Source organism: Aotus nancymaae, unplaced genomic scaffold (assembly GCF_030222135.1).
Source record: "Aotus nancymaae isolate 86718 unplaced genomic scaffold, 86718_ANA_hifiasm-v0.15.2.pri h1tg000033l, whole genome shotgun sequence".
NCBI classification, from domain to species: Eukaryota; Metazoa; Chordata; class Mammalia; order Primates; family Aotidae; genus Aotus; species Aotus nancymaae.
In genome coordinates, this window is record NW_026988447.1 from 27,070,435 (window position 1) to 27,092,796 (window position 22,362).

Genomic DNA, 22,362 nt, shown 5'->3' on the forward strand with positions numbered 1-22,362 from the left:
AATAAATACATACGTTTTACTTACAGTTTTACAGTACATTTACAATGCACCACAATTTGAACAGAAAGTTGACAAACTCTGAACCTGTTTTAGGCAAAGTGATTTATCGCATGAGGCACTGGGCTGGCACAGGAATCCTAACCATCATTCCTTGTTCCTCCTCTGAGTTATATTATGGCCCTGGTCTCTATACCTCGGTTTTCCCACTGTGCATCTCTCTGCAGTCAGGTGGATTATGGATTATTATTGTAAAGTGACATTTACTAAGCCTCGGGGAACAAACACTATTCAGAGCCTCCTAAAGTCATGGCAGGCTAACTGCTGAGGTTTTGCTGAGAGTCATCTCTGATTATACTTCTTTGCCAATAGTTAAGGAGTGAATGTGAAGTTTATATTGAATTTGGGAGACGGACACTTATGACAATATATACATGCTGGACACAGTGGTACGCGCCCGTAGTCTCAGCCACTCAGGAAGCTGAGGCAGGAGGATCGTTTGAGCCCAGGAGTTTGAGGTCAACCTGGGCAACATAGTGAGACCCCCATCTCAAAATAAGTAAATACATTAATAAAAATAAAAGTATGCATATTGTTAAACTCTGGACCAAGTAGCAATTGTTGAACTACTTGCCTCAAGACCAAGGCTGAGTTGTATTGATATGTATGTTAAGGATGGCATTGTCCATTTGCTTAACCAGCCGTGTAGGAATGATGTTGGGTCATGTAATGGGCTGAGTTGTGTCCTCTCAGATTCATTTGCTGAAGTCCTACTCCCCAGTTTCTCAAAATGTGACAGTATTTAGAGATAGGGCCATTTTAAGTTAAAATGAGGACATTAGGGTAGGCCCTACGTGAAGATGACTACTGTCTGTATACAGAGAGGAAATTTCATCCACAGGAAGACAACAGGAATGCATGCTCACAGAGAGAAGAGTATGCAAGGACACAGTGAGAAGGTGGCTATCCATAAGCCAAGAAGAGAGGCATAGGAGAAACCAACCCTGCAGACACCTTGATCTTGGACTTCCAGCCTCTAGAACTGTAAGAAAATTAATGTATGCTGTTTGAGCCACCCAGTCTGTGGTATTTTGTTATGGCAGCCCTAGAAAACTAATACAGATCACTTCAAATATTTCACCTTTCATAACCAGCTATAACTGATTTTTATCATTATGAAATCAGAAGTTAGCATCAGAAGTGGCCATTTTTCCTCCAGTGTCTCCCGAAACCTTCTGGATAAAGTCCAAGCTTCTTCCCATAGCACACAAGGTCTTCATGCTCTATACAGCTCTTTCTGCTACAGGCTTGTTTCTCCACACTTCCACCCTACACTCTGGCTCAAGCCAGACGCAACGACAGTCATGCACTGCACAACGACATTTCAGTAAATGACAAGCCACATATATGATGGTGATCCCACAAGATTGTAACGCCACATTTTTCATATTTTTACTGTACCTTTTCTGTGTTTAGATGTGTTTAGATACACAACCAATTACCACTGTATTACAGTTGCCTACAGTATTCAGTACAGTAACATGCTGTACAGGTTTGTAGCCTAGTAGCAATAGACCTCAGGTGTGTAGTAGGCTATTAGGTTTGTGTGAGTACATTCTACGTATGATGTTCACACAATGACAAAATCACTTAACAACACATTTCTTTTTTTTTTTTTTGAGAAGGAATTTTGCTCTTGTTGCCCAGGCTGGAGTGCAATGGTGCAATCTCAGCTCACCACAACCTCCGCCTCCCAGGTTCAAGCAATTCTCCTACCTCAGCCTCCTGAGTTTGCAGGCATGTGCCACCACGTCATGGTGCATGCCTGTAATCCCAGCTAATCAGGAGGCTGTGAACAAGTAAATTTCTGTATAAATTACCCAGTCTCAGGTATTTTGTTATGGCAGCACAAACAGACTAAGATGGCATCTCCCCTTGGCTGGTAGATGGTCATCTTCTTATAAGAACATCACTCGATTGGCACCTACTCTAATGACCTCATTTTAACTTTAACTAGTTTTTTTTTTTTTTTTTTTTTTTTTTTTTTTGTATTTTTAGTAGAGACAGGGTTTCTCCATGCTGGTCAGGCTGGTCTTGAACTCCCAACCTCAGGTGATTCATCACCTGCCTTGACATCCCAAAGTGCTGGGATTACCGGCATGAGCCACCGCGCCTGGCCAACAACACATTTCTTAGAATGAATCTTTGTTGTTAAGCAAGTTTTCACTTAAAAGCATACTTCCTTCTCCTCTGGCCCAAGGTTGTGCTGTCTCTGCCTGGGCTGTCTTCACCTCACTATGAACGCTTAAGTTCTTGGGTTGCGTATCAGCTCCAGCAGGAAGCCTTACTTCATCCAGACTGAGTGACATGTGGCTCTTTGTGCTCCCACAGCGTGGTCATCTATGCCTACTGCAGACTACACTGTCTTTGCCCATCTGCATATCTTTCCTCTCCATTCTGAAGGAAAGAGATTGGTTTTTGTTCACTAGTGTGTCCCTATTGACTGATACAGAACCCAGCACCTGGTAGATGTTCATTTAGTTAAATCTAAGCATGAGCAAATTTGTCCAAAATAGTCCTTTAAAATATCTATTGAGAGCCAGATTCACCTAAGACACTGAGAGGACAGAGACACGTTCAAACCAAATTATCAGTTTTGTTAGTTTGCTAGGGTTGCTGGTACCACACACTGGGTGACTTCAACAACAGCAATTTATACCCTCACAGGGAGGTTGGAAGTCCAAAGTCAAGGTGATGGGAGGGTTTCTTCTGAGGCTTTGCAATAGTCTGAATGTTTGTCCTCCAGAATTCATGTGTTGAAACTTAATCCCTGCTGTGATAGTAAGAGGGTGGGAAGTTATGAAGTCATGAGGACATCACCCCCTGAATGGATTATTGCCTTCCAAAAGGGCTGGAAGGACCTCGCTTTGGCCTTTCTCTTTGCTCTTCTGTGTTTTCCATGGAAGGACACAGTGTTCTCTTTTGCCTTTCTGTCCCTTCTGCCATGTGAGGATACCTAGACAGTGCCATCTAATGAGGAATGGACCTTCACCGACACTGACACTGTGAGTGCCGTGATCTTGGACTTTCCAGCCTCCAGAACTGTGAACAAGTAAATTTCTGTATAAATTACCCAGTCTCAGATATTTTGTTATGAAAGCACAAACAGACTAAGATGGGCATCTCCTTGACCATCTCCTTTGGCTGGTAGATGGTCATCTTCTTATAAGAACACCACTCATATTGGATTGGCACCTACTCTAATGAACTCATTTTAACTTAATTAACCTCTGTGAAGACTCTCTCTCTAAATATAGTCACATTCTGAGATACTGGGAGTTAGGACTTAAACGTATGAAGTGGACACACAATTCATTTCTCTGATCATTAGTCATGAGCACTGGCTTCATAGGTATTTACCACTTTGGTGTATCCCTAGACTGGACAGAGATTGCCACATTGCTGCACTTCTCCGGAAAGTTATTGGCCATAAAGATTCTGTAATAAGGGTTCATTTTTGTCAAGAAAGGGGCATTTGGGAGTTTGTTGTTTTCAGAGGTTGGAGTAAGCTATTATATTGAGAATTCTACAGCCCCAAGAATAAAGCCCTGGAGGACTAACGTTATGAAATTACTGCAGAATTCATGACTGAGGCTGGACACAGTGGTTTATACCTCTGATCTCAGCACTCTGGGAGGCTTAGGTGGGAGAATCACCTGAGCCCAGTCCTGGGTAACAGAACAAGACCCCATTCCTAAAAACAAAAATTAAAAAAAAAAAAAACTATTGTGAACATTACTGTCTTCACTGGAAATTCCTATTCTAAATGGCCAGTACTTGGTTAACCCAGGAAATTCAGTGGTCACGTGTCCACTTCCTACCCAGGAGATGAAAACATTGGATCCGAAGGTTTTCTTCACTGCTCACTGGACTTTCAGGACTGGAGGACTGGAAGAAGTCTGTGGATCACAGTGAAGTCTTGTCTTTTAGCTTCAGATTGGACACAGAGGTTTCAGGCTTCCACTTCTTAAAAGGGTAATAAAGGGTCCACCCGGGCTCAGCCTTGGTCACTGTCTGTACATAATTGAAATCGCTGCCCACAGAAGTCAGTGAGGTTGTGGGGAAGAGACTGTGTAAATGACTCTGACTGTTGCTATAACAACAGTACCCTGGTCTAATTTCTTTTGAAAAATGAATTTCAGCTGGTGGGATGAAGCCGAGCGGCTTTGCCCCTCAGATGAAAGCTCTGCCGCCAGGCCCCGAAGCTCTGCTGTTTACGGACGGAATGTGTGGTGTGTACTTCGCCTGCTTGAAAATTTTCAGAGCGGGTCAAATGACTTCCATGTTTGCCTGTATGTGAGAACGTGCCTGTCTGTCTGTGGGTACCTTCACCCATGGGGGATTCATCCTGGAAAGAAAAATTCTCTACTCCTGCCTTGGCTTCTGTTTATTAACAAAGTTAGTTAAAAGACATGCAAATAATGGCAGTTCCCTAATTGGTCAATGATGGCAAGTCCTTAAGCCCCTTCAGGTTTGGAGTAAAAATCTGTTGTGAAATGGAGAATGGAGACCTGGGAGTCAGATGCTGTCTAGAAATAAGAATTATGTCCTTGTTTGCTCGTTCATTGAGACGTGTGTGCGCGTGGGGGTGGGGGGCTCAGGGGAAGGAGAGAGAGAGAGAATGAGAGAGAGAAATTGGAAGAGTGTGTGTGTGTGTGTGTCTGTGTCTGTGTTTTCCAGGGGAAGGAGAGAGGGAATGAGAGAAATTGTGTGTGTGTGTGTGTGTGTGTGTGTGTGTGTAGTCCAAAAGGAGAGAGGGAGAGAATGAGAGAGAGAGAGAGAAAGAGAGAGAGAGAGAGTGTGTGTGTGTGTGTGTGTGTGTGTGTGTGTGTGTCTGTTTTCCAGGGGAAGGAGAAAGGGAATGAGAGAGAGAAATTTTGTGTGTGTGTGTGTGTGTGTGTCTGTGTGTGTGTCTGTTTTCCAGGGGAAGGAGAGAGGGAATGAGAGAGAGAAATCGGGGGTGTGTGTGTGTGTGTGTGTGTGTGTCTGTGTTTTGCAGGGGAAGGAGAGAGGGAATGAGAGAGAGAAATTGTGTGTGTGTGTGTGGAGTCCAAAACAAGGAGAGAGGGAGAGAATGAGAGAGAGAAATTGGAAGAGAGAGAGAGAGAGAGAGAGAGAGAGAGAGTGTGTGTGTGTGTGTAGTCCAAAAGAAGGAGAGAGGGAGAGAATGAGAGAGAGAAATTGGAAATTCTCTTCCAGGAGGTAGCTCTTAGCTGCTTGGGAGTACTGTTTTATACAAACTGCAACTCACAAGGAAGGAAGAGCAATGTCTGGCCTCTTTGCAGAGTAAGAGATCTTATTTCAATACTCTTGTTTTCCAAAGGGAGATAAACCATGTGCCAGGATTTCATTCAAAAGCAGTGTCAGGTCTGGGCACTCTGGCTGTTTGCATCTGCTAAGCTGGTGCACAACTTCAGTGGCATTGAGGAAAACAGTCCTTTGGAAGGGCTGAAAACAAAAATGAGAATTTCTTATTGAAAAGAAAGGACTTTTTAAGTAAACAATGAAATAAAAAGATTGTTGAATCCTCCACAAGGGAGAGAAAAGTACTCAGCCTCCCTGAAATACAGCTCCTTCCCGCCTCCCTCCTTCCAGAAAATAAACAAATCGAAACCTCACGCTTAGTTCTAACATGCCTATTCTTTGGTCTGTGTTGTTGGTGTAAGTCTCCAGCTGTGAGTGATGCAGATAAGATCTGATCTTTTCATTTGCCATCTTCCTCCCTTATGGGGAGGAAAGTCTTCCCTTCTTCCTCACCAACCTCCTTTACCTTTCTTTACAGCTCTAAATAAAATCCCATTAGGAATTTCAGATTGTGAGGCAAGGTCGTGTATACAAGCATGTTTGAATAGAAAATGGATTCATGACTTCTAGGAGGAGATTATCAGGAGATATTCCTAAGGATATTGTTTCTTGTCCTTAAAAATAAGTGTAATGCAATATGTGTGTGTATTTATGTATGTGAAACAACAGGGCAGTACAGGGTTCAGATTGTGGAATTCTGAGGGCAACTACCAGTCTCAGTGGAGCTTTTCCTGCAGAAGGCTACCGAGTGAAGGAAGCTATCACTGGGATGCACACATTCGCTCTCTTCTGAAGTTTTCAGGGCTGCAGCTATCACCTCTTCTCAAACACATGCTAAATTTGCAGAGTGACATCTTTCCTTGTAGAGGAAGCACAAGGTTTTTCTGTGAATCAGCCAGATCTGACTCAAAGACATGAATACATCCCCTTTAGAGCGTCATACACAGGTGTCTGAAACATTTTCTCAGAATTTCTAAGCAGGTTTGCTGCAGTTTGATTGGGACAGAAGACATGAGATGCAAAATAGCAAAGTAGGTGAGAAGATAGATTTGAGAGGCAGGCACAGCTGAGTAGGGCTATGCTGTGTGCCCTAGGACAAATTACTTGTCCTCTCTGAACCCATTCCTGTCCATTAGGTTATTGTGAGGATTAATCGAGTTAAGATATGTAAAGCACTGAGCTCAATGCCTGGCACATGGTTAGCTCTCAGTCAATTAGAATATTGTTTGACAATAATATATGGAAATATTTAGTAAGCAGCAAGTCAACTTCTCTGATAAAAACTTAGAAGTTTAGAGGCTTCTACTGAAAACTATGTGAGAAGATGTGAAAATCATATGACCTTAGCATTTGCAAAGATAACAGTCTTGTTTTGAATGAGTAGTTGATAATTTTGTTAACATCAGTTTAAAGTGCATGTATAGAGTTTGTGAAAAACTTTATAACTTCAGATACAAAGAGTACACAGGATTCATGCGACTTGTGATGAAAATATAATTTATTCATTCAGTTGAGATAAAGCCAGGAGCCTGTACAAACATTTATGTATTTGCAAATTCGGAGATTTGAGGGGATCTTGGAACTTAAATAGGGAGGGATTTGTCTGCTACTACTCCTGATGTTTTACGATCCATTTCCAATATGTTGTTGTGCATTCAGTTGGTCCTTATTACATGTTTAAGCATAATTAAAGGATAAAAAATACCTAAAAAATCAGCCAGACCCCCAAAAAAGATTTAAAGAATAACCAAATAAGGATATTGTTTCAGCACTTACAGCTGGAATTGGATGAGGATTCATGTTCCAAACATTGAAAAGAGGCGCCATCAGCCTTGTGTACTTCCAAGACTTCTTGGGAATAGAGTTTTAAATGTGACCCATGGCAGAAAGAAAGAAGATCATGGTCATTTCTAAAAATAACCTCCAAGTACCTCAAAATGTTTTGACTGGTTCTCTCCCCCTGGGCTGGGGGGTCTGCAGTGCCCCCATAGTCCTCTGGGGCTCTTCAGCTATTATTTCAGATGCCTGCTAAGGCAGGGAGGCCCCTTTAAAGAGGATCCTTTTCATCCTGGAGGATTTCAGAAAGGAGATTTTTAACTGCTTATGGCTGGCATCCCCTCTAGAGATCCAGCATTTCCCGCTGGCCCGGTGCAGGGAAACCACATCCTGGGATGGTCGAAAATAGAGGTTTTGAACACTTGGCTCTTACGGCAATATTATATGTAATATAAACAGATTCTATACATAATTTTAAAATTCATATTCAAATTCATTTACTCAATAGAGGGTGACGTTGTTTTCTCTTTAAAGTAACGTTAGGAGTGTATAAGGTTGCCAAGGGAGGCTTCGGGAGTTGTAGTAAGATTTTTCTTTTCCTTTTCCTGTTACTTTGCCCTGCACATATGTCAACGCATGTGTGGCGTGTGGTCACTTTCTGGCACGGGATTTGCTCTGGGGAGCGAGTTGAGCCTTCGGCACCTGGCACAGAGCCCAGCACACAGACACAGAGCACCCCTCAGTTCACCGAATGGAAGTAAAGGGAAGTATATAATGTGGAGGGGGAAATGGTCAAGGATATTACTGAGCTCAGAGAAACCCATAATGTTTAAAAGTACACATTTTTATGAAAAGTATTCTAGAAATCCAGCAAGCTTCTGCAGCATTGAGAATCCTCTGAGGTTTGCAAAAGCCCCATCAAGAGCGCTGTTCCTCAGTTCTGTTTATGAGAACCCTAGAGCATCACCAATCAACTCAGGAACATTTTGTAGTGACACTGAGTTTAAAAAAGTCACACCACCAACCTCACAGTGTCAGAGTACAACAGAACTATTAATCCAGAACAGGATTTCTAAAAGCTGGGGAATCCTAGACCAACTGCTCCAGAAGAATCAGGTCTTTATTCAGTTTCTTTAGATACCTGTGCCCTCATCTTGTGCCCCAATCTGAGCCCCATTGTGGGCTACTTACTTAATCAGAAACTATGGAGGTGGGACCAACAAGTCTGCATTTTTAACAGCTTCTCAGGTCACATTAAAGTTAGAAAATTACTGAAGAACATCAAACCTCTAAATGAGTCTCAAGAGCCTTTCTAAGTTCACTTAAATCTAGAAGACAGTTCTGGAAGTGTTTTGTACACTATTTATATTCTACTAATTAAAATATCTAACACATGAGTATTCTGGGTCATTCATTAAATAAGCAAGTCAAATTCATCCATGTGTTCATAGACATTATCTGCTGGTAGAATGGAAAGAGAATAAGCATGTGAAAATTGATTCCAGCGAATCATTTTCTAGTTTGACCAGAACAGATCAAAATGACCAAAATGTTCTCTTTGAGCCTCTAAATTAGTTATAGCATCTGCAAGCTAAGACTCTCTCTCATCTTCAAGCCTTGGGAAAGAGTTGTGTCTCTACCAGCTGGTAAAGGAAGCTCACTCACACTTTTGGTTGAAGAGGGTGCTATAGTGGGTGAGAACGACTTGAAGCCTTTGTATGGACATTTAAAATTCAAGTCTGAAAATATGCAGCATTTGGGGTTCACATAATGTGAAAACATGTGACCATGGTAATGTCACTTGAAGTCTCTGGATTTCAGTTTCCATTTCTTTTCCACAAATCACTTCATACGTTCTCTAGCAGTTCTCATCAGGGATTCCCTCGACCCTTAGAGTCCTCAAAAATATTAAGAAGGAGATGGTCCATTTTCAGTATCTTAAACTAACCAAAAGAAAGAGCATGTTTATTCTGAGAACAGCATTTCTCAGAATATGCAGTCCAGCATTTTCAAGAGCCTGCTTTGGGAATCAATTACATCAACTCATTGTGGTTATTTGAGAGTTCTTTTTAGCATTCATTCGTTCATCCATGAAGGAAAATAGTTATAGTGTGATATGAATTAGAATGTCCTGGGAGCACATGGAGGGTCTCTTAACCAACATCAGGAGTTGTAGGTAATGGCTGTCAAGAGAACTGCAGAGTAGGTAATGTCTAAACTGAATTGTGAAGGACACATAGAATTGGTCAGGTGAAGAAGCTGGGTGACTGTAAAATACGCAAAGGCTCAGAAAGAGAAAAACAAACGTGGTGTGTCCTGGGAACTGCAAATAATTAAGTATAGCTGAAAGTTTGGAGTTGAGTGGGGCTGCGGGGTAAGTGGGGGAAGATTAGAAGTAATGGCTAAGCCTGGAGAGTTTAGCGGGATCGGGATCCAGGTGTGCTGGACCTGAATGATGCTGAAGATGGTGGACAGCTTTAGAAAAGCTTAAAGTGAAGAACGGGCATGATCAGATTCACAATGTGTACAGAAAACCACAGCCACGATGCAGAGAATGGGTTGGAAGTGGAGAGACTGAGGCTGGTCAGGAGCTGCTGCAGAAATTCATGAGAGAAATGTTGAGGCTCCGAACGAGGTAATGGCATTGGGGGCAGAAGATGAGACTAAAATTCATAGAATGGATAGTTCTTGAGGTTTAATTGGGTATGAGTGGTGGGGAAAGGCTGAATCAAGGAAGATCCCTGAAAGCACGATCTGAGAGAGCGTATCACAGTTGGCATCCGAACCCCATGCCATTGATGAGGGCATGACTGTGCTTCATCCAGTCTTGGATGAGGGAGCAGTGTGGCTTATGGAGGAATCAGACCTGAGTTTGAATTTGAATCTTGGGTTCAGCCATCTTCTGCCCAGCCCCGAGTTCTGTAATTTCAGACACACTACTTAATCCACGATGCCTCTGCAAGATGGTTGTAATAAAACCTACCTTTTAGAATCACTGGGAGCAGGAAAGAAGAAATATGATGGTTTACTGGTTGGACATTAGAGATCGGTTGTCCTCATTATTAATAGTAGCATCACTAGCTTTATTGCCAAGGTCTCTGATCCTGCCCAACTGCATGCAAAATCAGGAACAGGGCAATAAGAGTTTCTTTGACTTGCTAGCACTGCTAAATGTCTAACGGAATAAAAGACCTCTTTGTCATGGACACTCTGGCCCATGGAACACCTCAAGAATTTGCTAGGAGTGGGGGCCCCTATGGCAGCAGAGGCCTGGTAACCTTAGCCATGCTCCTCCTTGCTGTGGGTGTCATGTACCCTCACCCACCACATCTCCTCCAAAACATTGCCCCTTTCCCGGTAGAACCATCTGGCCAGCACATGGGCTACCGCACAGGTTTGCAGTGAGGATAAAATACAATTCTGTGTGAAAGTTCTTTGTAATTCCAAAGGCACAGTTATTCTTATTACTACTGGTTTGGACATAATGCACAAACATCCCACTCCCCATTGTGTCTCTCTGTCTGTCAGTTTCACTGTCCCTCTTTCTCTCTCTCTCTCACACACCACACACACACACACACACACACACACACACACCAGTTTCACAGAAACACAAGCCATCAAGCTGCACTATAAATGAGGGACTTGCACTGGAGCCATTATGGAAGAGGAATTGTTTCCTTCAGAGTAATTGACACTTGATAGCAGCCCATATTGTCATAGGCATTGGATGAACAGCATATTTCAGCTCCTGGCACCACAGCTTCACTTAATGGGAGAAAACATTTATATGTAATAATAGTAATACAAGAGCAAGGAGGCTGATGCTCAGGAAAGAGTTTCTGTGATTCTTCCACAAGGGCGCAGTCATACTAAAAGGCTTCGGACTTTTGCCAGGCAGAAGGGCAAGGGACTTCCAAAGATAAGGCTATTTGGGATGAGACTCTGCCCTGAGTACTGGGGAGAGGGTCATGAGGACATTTCCCTGTGTGCAGCCAGCCATTCCCATGTTCTCTGAGCAGAGAGCTTGTGAATCAGCCTTCTCAGCCACATAGCTGGTTCTGTGTCTCCCTCCCCGCTTCCCTCTGTCTCCCATGAGGAATATAACTCCCATGAGGAATATAAAGAGAATTAGACTCCCAGACCACCTTTCCATATAACAAAGCATGATGAGGCAGACAGAAGGGATGCTAAGATTGCTCTGCTATTTTGGACATAACAAAACATATATCATAGCACAGCATCTTCAATAGTGTCTTTCTTATATTCCAAAATGCAGATACATGAAACATATAAATCAAGATTTGGGTTAAAGGAGCATGTGGTGGAGAACTTTAGGTCCTGGAGGAAAGGAAACACTCAGAGGCTCCAATCAGGTGGCATGCTGAAAATGCATTTGATTCGAACCTCAGCGATCTAGCCTCTGCTGTTCTGCAATCTAGGACATGAATGCATTAGCACTTGGACTTGGGCTTGAATTGCAAATTTGATTTTGTTGTTCATATTAAAAAAGCTACACCAGATGCTTGGGAAACATTAGGGTTTTGCTGGCTAGAGAACAGAAATATTCTACCTATTTGTGTTTTGAAGATCCAGGAAGCATTCCTTCTCAGTTGCAGTTGTAACTATTTGTATCACTGAATTTTGAAAATGGTAAAGCTAAGCCTTAGTGGGTGTTTACTGGGTATCAGGTGTGAGGCTAAGTGCTTTCTACATGATTTCATTTAACCTCTGACTCATGGTAACTCTATGAGCTAGGTATTATTGACCCACTTCGCAGATAAGGAAACCAAGGCTTAGGAGAGGCTACATAAGTTTTCCAGGATTCATTTATTCAACATGCATTTATTGTCTACTGTGTGTTTACTACTGGAAACCCAGTAGTAAACAAAATGGAAGAATCCCTGCCTTCATGTAACTTATATTCTAATGAAAGGTATCATAGCCAACATTTCTTACATACCAGACAACACTGATATGTATTAGCTCTTAGGTAGGGATCTTGGATTTGCACTCAAGCATTCTAAGTCCAGATCCAGTGCTCCTGCCTCTCTAATTCTCACTGTACTGCCTCACCCAGCTGCCCGCTCAGCCAGTAAGAGGTGAAACTTGGGGTCCCAGCCAGACCTGCCTGGCTCTATGGTCTTGACCATCACCATTTTACAGAGAAACAAACAGAGCAGCTTCGTTTACTTCTCTGTCCTGCTCCATTCATCACATGACCTGGAACAGAGTCATGGACTTGGACGTTCTAAAATCGAGTCAGTTCATTGTTAAGACAAATCTTTATGTTTTGAAAGTTAACATCACTCCAGGAGATGCCAAAAGCCCCAAGCCTTGTTTCCTTTAGGCCCTGACGCTGTGATCTTTGACCATTCTGTGTCTGGAGTTATGTTCAAGTATCTTCCATACTTCTGATCGAAACCATGGCTTCTTGCTTTGTCCAATAAACAATATCATTTTCTAGCAGTTTCTGTGTAATACTATGAGTTGAACCAGTATTTTTTTTTAGTCAAATTCCAGTGCATCTCAGTTAGGAAGAGCCTTGTGTTCGGCAGTTCGAGGGCCTCCACCCAATGACTATGGGCTGTGTTTGATGTTGCGATTAAAAATAAAAGATTTGGGAACGAGGGTTAGACTGGATTTTTACTCAAAGACCCTTTCTACTCTGTTTACTTTTCAAATATAATCATCTACTTAAGAAAGTAGTACCTAGCAGTAAAAAGACATTTCTTGAAATTTAGCACATCTCCACCTTGGTTTTGTTATCCTTGGGGCTCTCTGGAGCCTGGCAGTTTCACATGTGAGTGTTCAGGTGTCAGGGGCAGAGGGAATCCTGCTTCTCTCTTGCATTGGTTCTGTGATACACAGCACCTTGCCAAGAATAAGAGAGTACCCGAGTGGAAAGACCACTGTGCCTTCTCTCTCCTACCCTGTCATTCTGCCTGCAACTGTGTAAAGTTACTGAAACCCCTTTTAACCCAGCCTAGTCGCCACTCTGTCACTCAGCAAGCATCTCCCCAGTAGCTACTCTACGCCAAGCTCTTCCACCACAGCCCCATGCACTGGCCCTTTCTGGGAGAAAGTAAAGCAGCCAACAGATGAGTTAGGTTTGTAATTGATAAGTCCATAGAGTTAACAAGACTTTTCTTAACTGGACTTTTAAAATGAGTCCAGTTAAGTGGATAGCACTCTTTAGGATAAGAGAACTATCACTCCCATGACCAGGAATGTAGTCTCAAATCAGGCATTCCTATGGTCAATGGGGCTGCCTCCTGCTTAGATTCAAACTCTTCTCTTAGCCCCTGTGAATTAGACAAGAGGATGTTCGTTCAGTTTGCAATTGTTTATTAACCACTGCTATGAACATGACGACTGGGTATAGCCCTGTGGATACATAGTAAGCACGTCAGCCACAATTCCAACCTTCTTGGAGCTCACCACACAGACACTTAAGCAACTGCCCCAAAGTATGATAAAAGCTATGGTAGTGAAGTACAGACTGCTTGGAAAGACCTATTTCAAGACATCCAACCTAGTATAGTAGGTCAAGGAAGGCACGTAACATCGCTGGGGTGGGGAAGGTATAAGAGAAGACTGCCTAGAGTAAGTGAAATCTAAGATCTGACCTGAAAAAAAAGCAGCTATTAACCAGGGGAAGGAAAGAGGGAGGGGGAGGATGTTCCAGGAAAACAAAACAGCATGGACAAGGCCCTGGAGGCGGGAGGAGGCTCAGCACCTTAAAGGAGAAAGAATTCTAGGCTCTGAAGAGAAACCAGAATATCAGCACCTTTAAGGAACTGAAAGAGTTTCAAGGGAGTTGATGGAAAATGTACAGTAAGGAGAAGAGGGGAGGAGATGCTGAATAGAGAGGCAAAAAGGTGAGCCTGGAAAGATGAGCAGGAGGCAGGTGGTTTTGGCAACAGTCAGTTTGGACTTTAACCTAAAGACAGTGGAAGTCATTGCAGAGTTATAGACAAGAAAGGCAGTCTATCTTTTGGAAAAGGTGGCATTATAAAGAGTAGATTAAGGGAGCACAAAACAGTGACTACAAACATAGACAAGGGCCAAGCATGGTGGCTCACACCTGTAATCTCAGCACTTAAGGAGGCTGAGGCAGGCGGATCACGAGGTCAAGAGATCAAGACCATCCTGACCAACATGGTGAAACTCCGTCTCTACTAAAAATACAAACATTAGCTGGACATAGTGGCGCATGCCTGTAGTCCCAGCTACTCGGGAGGCTGAGGCAGGAAAATCACTTGAACCTGGGAGGCAGAGGTTGCAGTGGCTGAGATTGCACCACTGCACTCCAGACTGGCAACAGAGCAAGACTCTGTCTCAAAAAAAAAAAAAAAAAAAAAAAAAAAAAAAAAAAAAAAAACAACAACAACAAAAAAAAACCCAACATAGACAAAAGAGCAAATGAATGGAGGCAAAGCATAAACGACCAGTTAGAAGACGGCTGCAACAATCTAGTAAGAGATAGTGGTATCCTAGCCAAGGATAGTAACAGTAGCAGAGGAAGGAGGTGAGGGGGCACATTAGAGTTATATTTGGGAGGTGGAATCCATAGGACTTGGTGATTGCTGATGTGGGAGGTTTCTAGAAAAATGTCAAGTGTCTGACTTGGATAAATGGATAGATACTGAGATGGGGAACACTGATGAGGATTTTTGTTTGGGTAACAAAGATAATAAGCTCAGTGTTGAGACATGTTGAGTTTTAGATGTCCATGAAATATTCAGTAGAAGAACATTGGATTGAGTGGAGCTGAGCACTAAATCCAATGAGCCTGCTTCAACTATCTTCTCTAGGCTGACGGCCCCAAAACAATGTACGTAGCCCAGTTTTGTGAGCCTGGAAAGATAAGCATCTATTAGGGGTGTCAGCCTAGAGAAGATAGCTGAAGTCGTTGTAATCGATGAAATTGCCTAAGTAAGAATGTAGAGTGAGCAGAAGGAGAAAAACAGCTTAAGACAAAACATTGAAGAATCCCATCCTTTAGAAAAAAGAAGGACTACATAAGTGATTGAGAAAGAGCTGGTGGAGAGAAAGGAGGAAATTGAGAAGAGTGTAATGTGGAAATCAGTGGAAACGTGCTTTTAGAAAAGAGTGAGCCACTGTATCAAAAGGTCCTGAAAGGTGAGGTCACATAAGAACTTAAAGGAAGTTTGTGATTGCATTAAACATTAATTTTCAATTCTATGCTATTTAGTACATGTGTTAAGTTCCATATTCTTAGAAGTTTTTCTTTTAGCATTTTTTAAAAATGTTGATTTAATTCCTTGATTTCATTTAAGTTGCGACAAGAATTTAGGATAGTTACTAATGTCTTTCTCAAGTATGTTACATTTTGGTCCAAGTCTCATGTCTAGCATTCATAGTGGCTCACACCTGTAATCCCAGCACTTAGGAAGGCTGAGGCAGGTTGATCACTTGAGGCCAGGAGTTCAAGACCAGCCTAGCCAACATGGTAAAACCCTGTCTCTACTAAAAATACAAAAATTAGCCAGGCATGGTGGCATGTGTCTGTAATCCTAGCTACTCTGGAGGCTAAGGCAGGAGAATTGCTTGAACCTGGGAGGCAGAGGTTGCAGTGAGCCAAAATAGCACCACTGCACTCTAGCCTGGGCAACAGAGCAAGACTCCATCTCAAAAACAAAAAAAGAAAGAAAATAATAACGATTTTTCTTCCCTGTTGACAGGAGTATTGCCTTTAAGCATCTATTTTCTTTTGTTTCCCACCCTTCAATCTTTTGTTTTCTATCTCTTAGCCCTGTGAGTTCTGCTTTTAGATAAAACCTTTTCCCAGAGAATTTGAATTGCAGTGTTAGTGCTGCCTGATTTCGAAATTGTAAGTATGACTTCTTTCCTGTGTGTCGTAAACCACTTAAAAGTTAGTTCATAGCAATGCACATCACAATCCTTAAAGAGTAAAATATGACTTGGAGGTTTAGTCATCCTCTTTCCTGTTTCTTTTCCAGCTGCAAGAGACTGTGAAAAGGAAGTTGGAAGGAGCTCGATCACCACTTAATGGAGACCAGCAGAATGGTGCTTGTGATGGGAATTTTTCTCCAACTAGCAAACGAATTCGAAAGGACATTTCCGCGGGGATGGAAGCCATCAACAATTTACCCAATAACATGCCACTGCCTTCAGCTTCTCCTCTTCACCAACTTGACCTGAAGCCTTCTTTGCCCTTGCAGAACAGTGGAACTCACACTCCTGGGCTTCTAGAAGATCTAAGTAAGAATGGGAGGCTCCCTGAGATTAAACTTCCTGTCAATGGTTGCAGTGACCTGGAGGATAGCTTCACCATCTTGCAGAGCAAAGACCTCAAACAAGAACCTCTTGATGACCCTACTTGCATAGACACATCAGAAACATCTCTTTCCAATCAGAACAAGTTGTTCTCAGACATTAATCTGAACGATCAGGAGTGGCAAGAATTAATAGATGAATTGGCCAACACGGTTCCTGAGGATGACATACAGGACCTGTTCAATGAAGACTTTGAGGAGAAGAAGGAGCCAGAATTCTCGCAGCCAGCAACCGAGACCCCTCTCTCCCAGGAGAGTGCGAGCGTGAAGAGCGACCCCTCTCACTCTCCCTTCGCACACGTCTCCATGGGATCTCCCCAGGCGAGGCCTTCTTCTTCTGGTCCTCCCTTTTCTACTGTCTCCACGGCCACGAGTTTACCTTCTGTTGCCAGCACTCCCGCAGCTCCAAACCCCGCCAGCTCACCAGCAAACTGTGCTGTCCAGTCCCCTCAAACTCCAAACCAAGCCCACACTCCAGGCCAAGCTCCACCTCGGCCTGGAAACGGTTATCTCCTGAATCCGGCAGCAGTGACAGTGGCCGGTTCAGCGCCAGGGCCTGTGGCCGTGCCCAGCTCCGACATGTCTCCGGCAGAGCAGCTCAAACAGATGGCTGCACAGCAGCAACAAAGGGCCAAACTCATGCAACAGAAGCAGCAGCAGCAGCAACAGCAGCAGCAGCAGCAACAGCAGCAGCAACACTCCAATCAGACTTCAAATTGGTCTCCCTTAGGCCCTCCCTCTAGTCCATATGGAGCAGCTTTTACTGCAGAAAAACCAAATAGCCCAATGATGTACCCCCAAGCCTTTAACAACCAAAACCCTATAGTGCCTCCAATGGCAAACAACCTGCAGAAGACAACAATGAATAACTACCTCCCTCAGAACCACATGACTATGATCAATCAGCAGCCAAATAACTTGGGTGCAAACTCCTTAAACAAACAGCACAATATTCTTACTTATGGGAACACTAAACCCCTGACCCATTTCAATGCAGACTTGAGTCAGAGGATGACACCACCAATGGCCAACCCCAACAAAAACCCCTTGATGCCGTACATCCAGCAGCAACAGCAGCAGCAGCAGCAGCAACAGCAGCAACAGCAGCAGCAGCAGCCGCCGCCACCACCTCCACAGCTCCAGGCCCCCCGGGCACACCTGAGCGAAGACCAGAAACGCATGCTTCTCATGAAGCACAAAGGAGTGATGAATCAGCCCATGGCTTACGCTGCACTTCCATCCCACGGTCAGGTAAGTGTGAAACTGAGACACACTTCCAGCAGTTCTGATGGTGCATTTCAGACTGTCAATGTGTGATGGTCCGCAAGCTTCCGCTGTAGTGAGGTCTAATTGCCTGCAGAAAACCTCTTTACACATCCGCCGGCAGTGGCCAGGTTTGGAGGGTTCTTTTTCCATTTCTCCTAAGAGATGGAAAAGGGTGGCACGATAAACTTTTTTGTGTTTCAATGCCTAGGAATCATCAAATTTCTTTTATTCCCAATTGCAGATAAGAATTACATAAAATTCTCACTCCGAGGGAGGGAGGCTACAGAAGTCACCCCACCAAACATGGCACTACCTCTGTGGCTTCTCTCCCAGCTCGCGTAATCCTAGGCTCTGGGTGGTAGGAAGCGGGGGACATTCAGGGCTATCTACAATAGTTTTATAAGGTCCTGAGCAGCCTTCAGCTATCTTACTGAATTATGAATAATGGGAAATTTGGCTTCTGGTTGTTCAAACACAGGAGAGCTTTTTGTATTTTCACAGTGAAGTGGAGGGTAGATTTTTGTAGGCCCTTATAATGTTTAAACACTTGCTGCTAGACTAGCAACGGTTAGAAGCTGGTTCAACCCTCGTACTTGGGAGTGCAATAAAACCTCTCAATTCATTCAGCTCTATTTCCGGAAAATTTGATGGTGAATATATCTTAGTGCTGTATTAAAATAAAGTCTCCACTTTCCCACCATCCTCCTTCATAGGAGGTCGGGCACTCAGCGTGCATCGTAAAAAATGAGCAGCAACCAGTTGGAAAGCGAATAGTCATTGACAAGCATTTCACTCTCTTCATCCTGACCAGTGGCAAACAGCCAAAGCTCCTTAAATGGAACACTTTTCCTACCCTGAAGGAGAGAGTGGGGAAATGCCCATTAGAGCTACTCCACCTGCCCCACATGGATGAATTCAAGAGAGATCCTCTTACTGCCAATTTCTGTGCTGGGCCTCAGTTCTTCCCAGATGCAGACATAGGCATTTTACTCGGAGAATTTGCAGAAAAGTCTTTGCTTTAGAGGCCCTCATGTCTAAACAGGTTCTAACTAGTGCTCAGATATGTGTCCACAATTGGGTGCTTTAGAAGCACTGGGAAATAACGCAGGCAGATCTTGCCTCACTTGGTTGTTTGCATCTTGTAGCTCCTGGAGTGCCCCACCCCACCCCCGAAACCCCAAGCTTGATGGAGCTGCAGGGCTGGAGGTGGTGCTGGCCTGCAGAGACAGGCCTGAGCTCTGTGGCTTCATTCTTGTCCTTCTCAGCCTTACAACCCCCAAACCTCACAGTGGCTTCTTGTCTACACATGCCAGCCAGCTCTAAAGATTCTGTCTGGATAAATAAAAGTACAACTTCGTTTACATCGACTGCAATCAGTAGCTGGTAGAAAAATATCGTTGAAATGTGAACTTTGATGCATTATCTTGGTTGCATTAAGTATATATGCCATTGGGGAAATATAGCATTTTATACACTTCCAGATTAAGTTCTGAAGCAGGCAAAAATACAGGCAATATACATGGATGTTTGTGGTAGCCCAGGCGTGTTAGGTTTATGAGATCACAAGCTGTCAGAATGGTCTGTTGTTAATACAAATGTGCTTCTGCATTCACTATTTTTACACTAGGTACAGTAAAGCATTTCCTTCAAGCCAGACCAGAGATGAATAATTAATTTTAGTTCACAGGCTCTGCAGACATGTGAGTGCAATGATGCACCCATCCTCACCCCCACTAAATGTCTTTCTAAATGTGCTAACTTGTGACAAAGTTCCTGTCTTTGCAGGAATATGAATTTTAAGGGGACTTCTTTCAGGTCCTTATGCTTACCTAACTATGAGTCACTGATGCTGGTAGCTGCAGAGGTCATGTTTTGAAAGAACTCAGTCAAGTGAAGAAGTGAAGTGATGGTTTTCTGGGTTAAATCTGTATGCTCCTCCTCTCTTCTTCCATCTCACGAGGTATTTTCAGGGTGGACAGAATATTCCTTTGTGAGGCCTCATTAGAATAATCACTTCTTAACCTCTTAAAAACTCATCAGGTAAAAGCATGCTTTTTAATGAAATATTAACTCACCATTGTTTGAAACGAGCTTTAAAATACATATATAAACATGTGAATATCTTTCTGCAAACATACCATTTATTTCATGTTTTTATCTGATTGTGAAGCAGTATTTACATAGCTTTCAGAATAGTTCATTACATTATATGTGGGTCCATTCCACAAATACTAACACGAATTACAGGTGCGGTATAAAATATAATTATACGTAGGTTTAGTTCAGTTTCGTTTTCTGCTATTGCTAGAGAAAATACACTTTATTCTTTGTTGATCACAATGACCATGATCTACACTTCGTTTTAATGAATGATTTAAGCAGCAAAGCCTTTTACGCACATTTATTTCAAGAAAATTGTCTTCTACAGATGTTTACTTATTTGGAGCACTCGTATAAAATGCTGTCTCTCTCAGAAATGAATAGAAATGCACTCACTTCCTGGATATTTCAAAAAAGAAGGAAACAAAAATAGAAACAAAAAATATTTCAAAGTTTTGAATGTGTTTTATCTGGTAATTCCATTCCTCAAAATTTACATATTATTCTTTTTCGTCAGGTGATTGAACAAACAGTATGCTTATGGTGTTACTTATGATAGTGAAAACTTTGATCCAAAATAAGCATTTTGGAAAAATAATGTGCATGACATTCATGATATTAATGAATGACTAATCATATGAAAATGCTTATAATATGAATAAAATAGATCATAAAACAGTTTATATGTTACAGTCCAAGTTGTGACTTTGAATATGTATGGAAAAATACTGAATAACTAAAATATTAGGAATGATATTTCTTTCTGGGTGGAAAAATTATGAGTGATTATTGTTTTCCTCTTTATATTTAACTGAATTTTCTAAACTTTCTATCATACATGTATATTAATTCTACCATCTGGGAAAATACTTTTTTAAGGAAGGGAAACTCCCTATTTAAAAAAAAGTTTACCCTTCTCTAATTCTTTTTTTTTTTTTTAATTCTGAGTTGAATTGATTTCCCAGTTGGATTAAGGCAATGTCATCATTGGCTATTCACTGCCATATATTAGTTGTGAATTTCTGCGTTAGTGAGTAGTCCTAAAACCTGTCTCCCACACTGAGTCTCTTTTCCAGTCTCTCTCCTCACCCCTTTATCATGTTCTAATTCCTATAAAGCTTTAGCTAAATTAGTGACAATGAAAGTGTCAATAATATTTTTTACTATTATAAGTTTTTGAATCTTCTCTGAGATATGTTTTTATATCATTTCTTTATTCCCTTTACTTTTTTTTTTTACCTTCTAGAACTTCTATTCATCATGGACTAAACCGGGTTGTCTCTAATTTTCCTCTTACCAGTTTCAATTTTAAAAAATTAATACATAATATTTATACATATTTATGGGGTACATGTGATATTATGTTACAGGCTCAGAATATGTAATGATCAAGTCAGGGTATTTAAGGTATCCATCATTGTATTTATTCTTTCTTTATTTTTTTCTTTTTCTGAGACAGGGTCTGGCTTTGTTGCCCAGACTGGAGCATAGTGGCACTATCATAGCTCACTGCAGCTTTGAACTCCTGGGCTCAAGCCAAACTCCCATCTCATACCCCAAACAGCTGGGACCACAGGCATGCACCACCATACCTGGCTAATTTTTTTTTTTTTTTTAATTTTCAGTAGAGACAAGGTCTCACTATGTTGGCCTGGCTAATCTCCAACTCCTGAACTCAAGCGATCTTCCTGCCTTAGCCTCCCATAGTGCTGGGATTACAGGCGTGAGCCACCACACCTGCCTGAGTATTTATTATTTCTATTCAATGGAAACATTTCAGATCCTCACTTCTAGCTATTTGAAATATATAATATATGTTCTCCAATTTTTTAATATGTGTTTTTGTTATGAAATAGAACTACTTTGGTCTATTGGTTTTTTTCTTCCTAATCCTGTTGTTTCTTAAGGGCCAGATCTCTCTCTCTTCTCTCTTTCTCTCTTACACACACGCTTTAGCTGATTTTTGCACAGTGCCTAGCACTGTGTCTTAAACATAAGGAAGTTCAGTAAATCATTTGATGGCGATTATCAAAGTTTGGGTCAAAAATATGATTACAGTTGATTATCAGCTCCAATGGAGAAAGCATTAGCACGAATAACACAGAGCCGCTTTTGAGATCAAATAGAAGAGCTGAAAAGGCAAGTCTAGAAAGAATCCTTTGATAGGAGGTGGTTATCTTGAACCAGCAGAACAACAGTGACATTGCTGGGAAGGCAACTGCAATCCCTGTGTCTGACAAACGAAAAACAATGGAGCAACTATGAAAGGAGTAAAGCAAAAGCAGAGACTGCTTGCTGGTCAAGGACGGTCACAGGCCGGCCTAGAGCCCAAGAATAATCCCTGTGGGGAAGAGTAGAAAGCGAATCATTTCCAAACTGTGATGTTGGTTTTTCATACTTGCAATCTTAGGACTAGATACATCATAGATGACTGTACTCTTTATTCTTTACACGTATGTTTTCCACGTGTGGCTGTGTGCATCATCATGAGTACACGTGCTCATATTTTACAGAGTGTTTTTCCTTTTCAATTTTA

General features: G+C 42.2%; 1 protein-coding gene across 2 annotated transcripts in view; it reads left to right on the top strand.

Moving 5' to 3' along the window:
* MAML3 (mastermind like transcriptional coactivator 3) overlaps positions 1–22,362 on the top strand; it is a 453,257-nt gene that overhangs the window by 257,048 nt on the left and 173,847 nt on the right. For both annotated transcript variants that reach the window (XM_012443206.2, XM_012443207.3), the window contains exon 2: positions 16,125–17,711. In XM_012443206.2, coding sequence (XP_012298629.2) covers positions 16,125–17,711 — 1,587 coding nt within the window. The remainder of the gene's footprint in view (positions 1–16,124; positions 17,712–22,362) is intronic.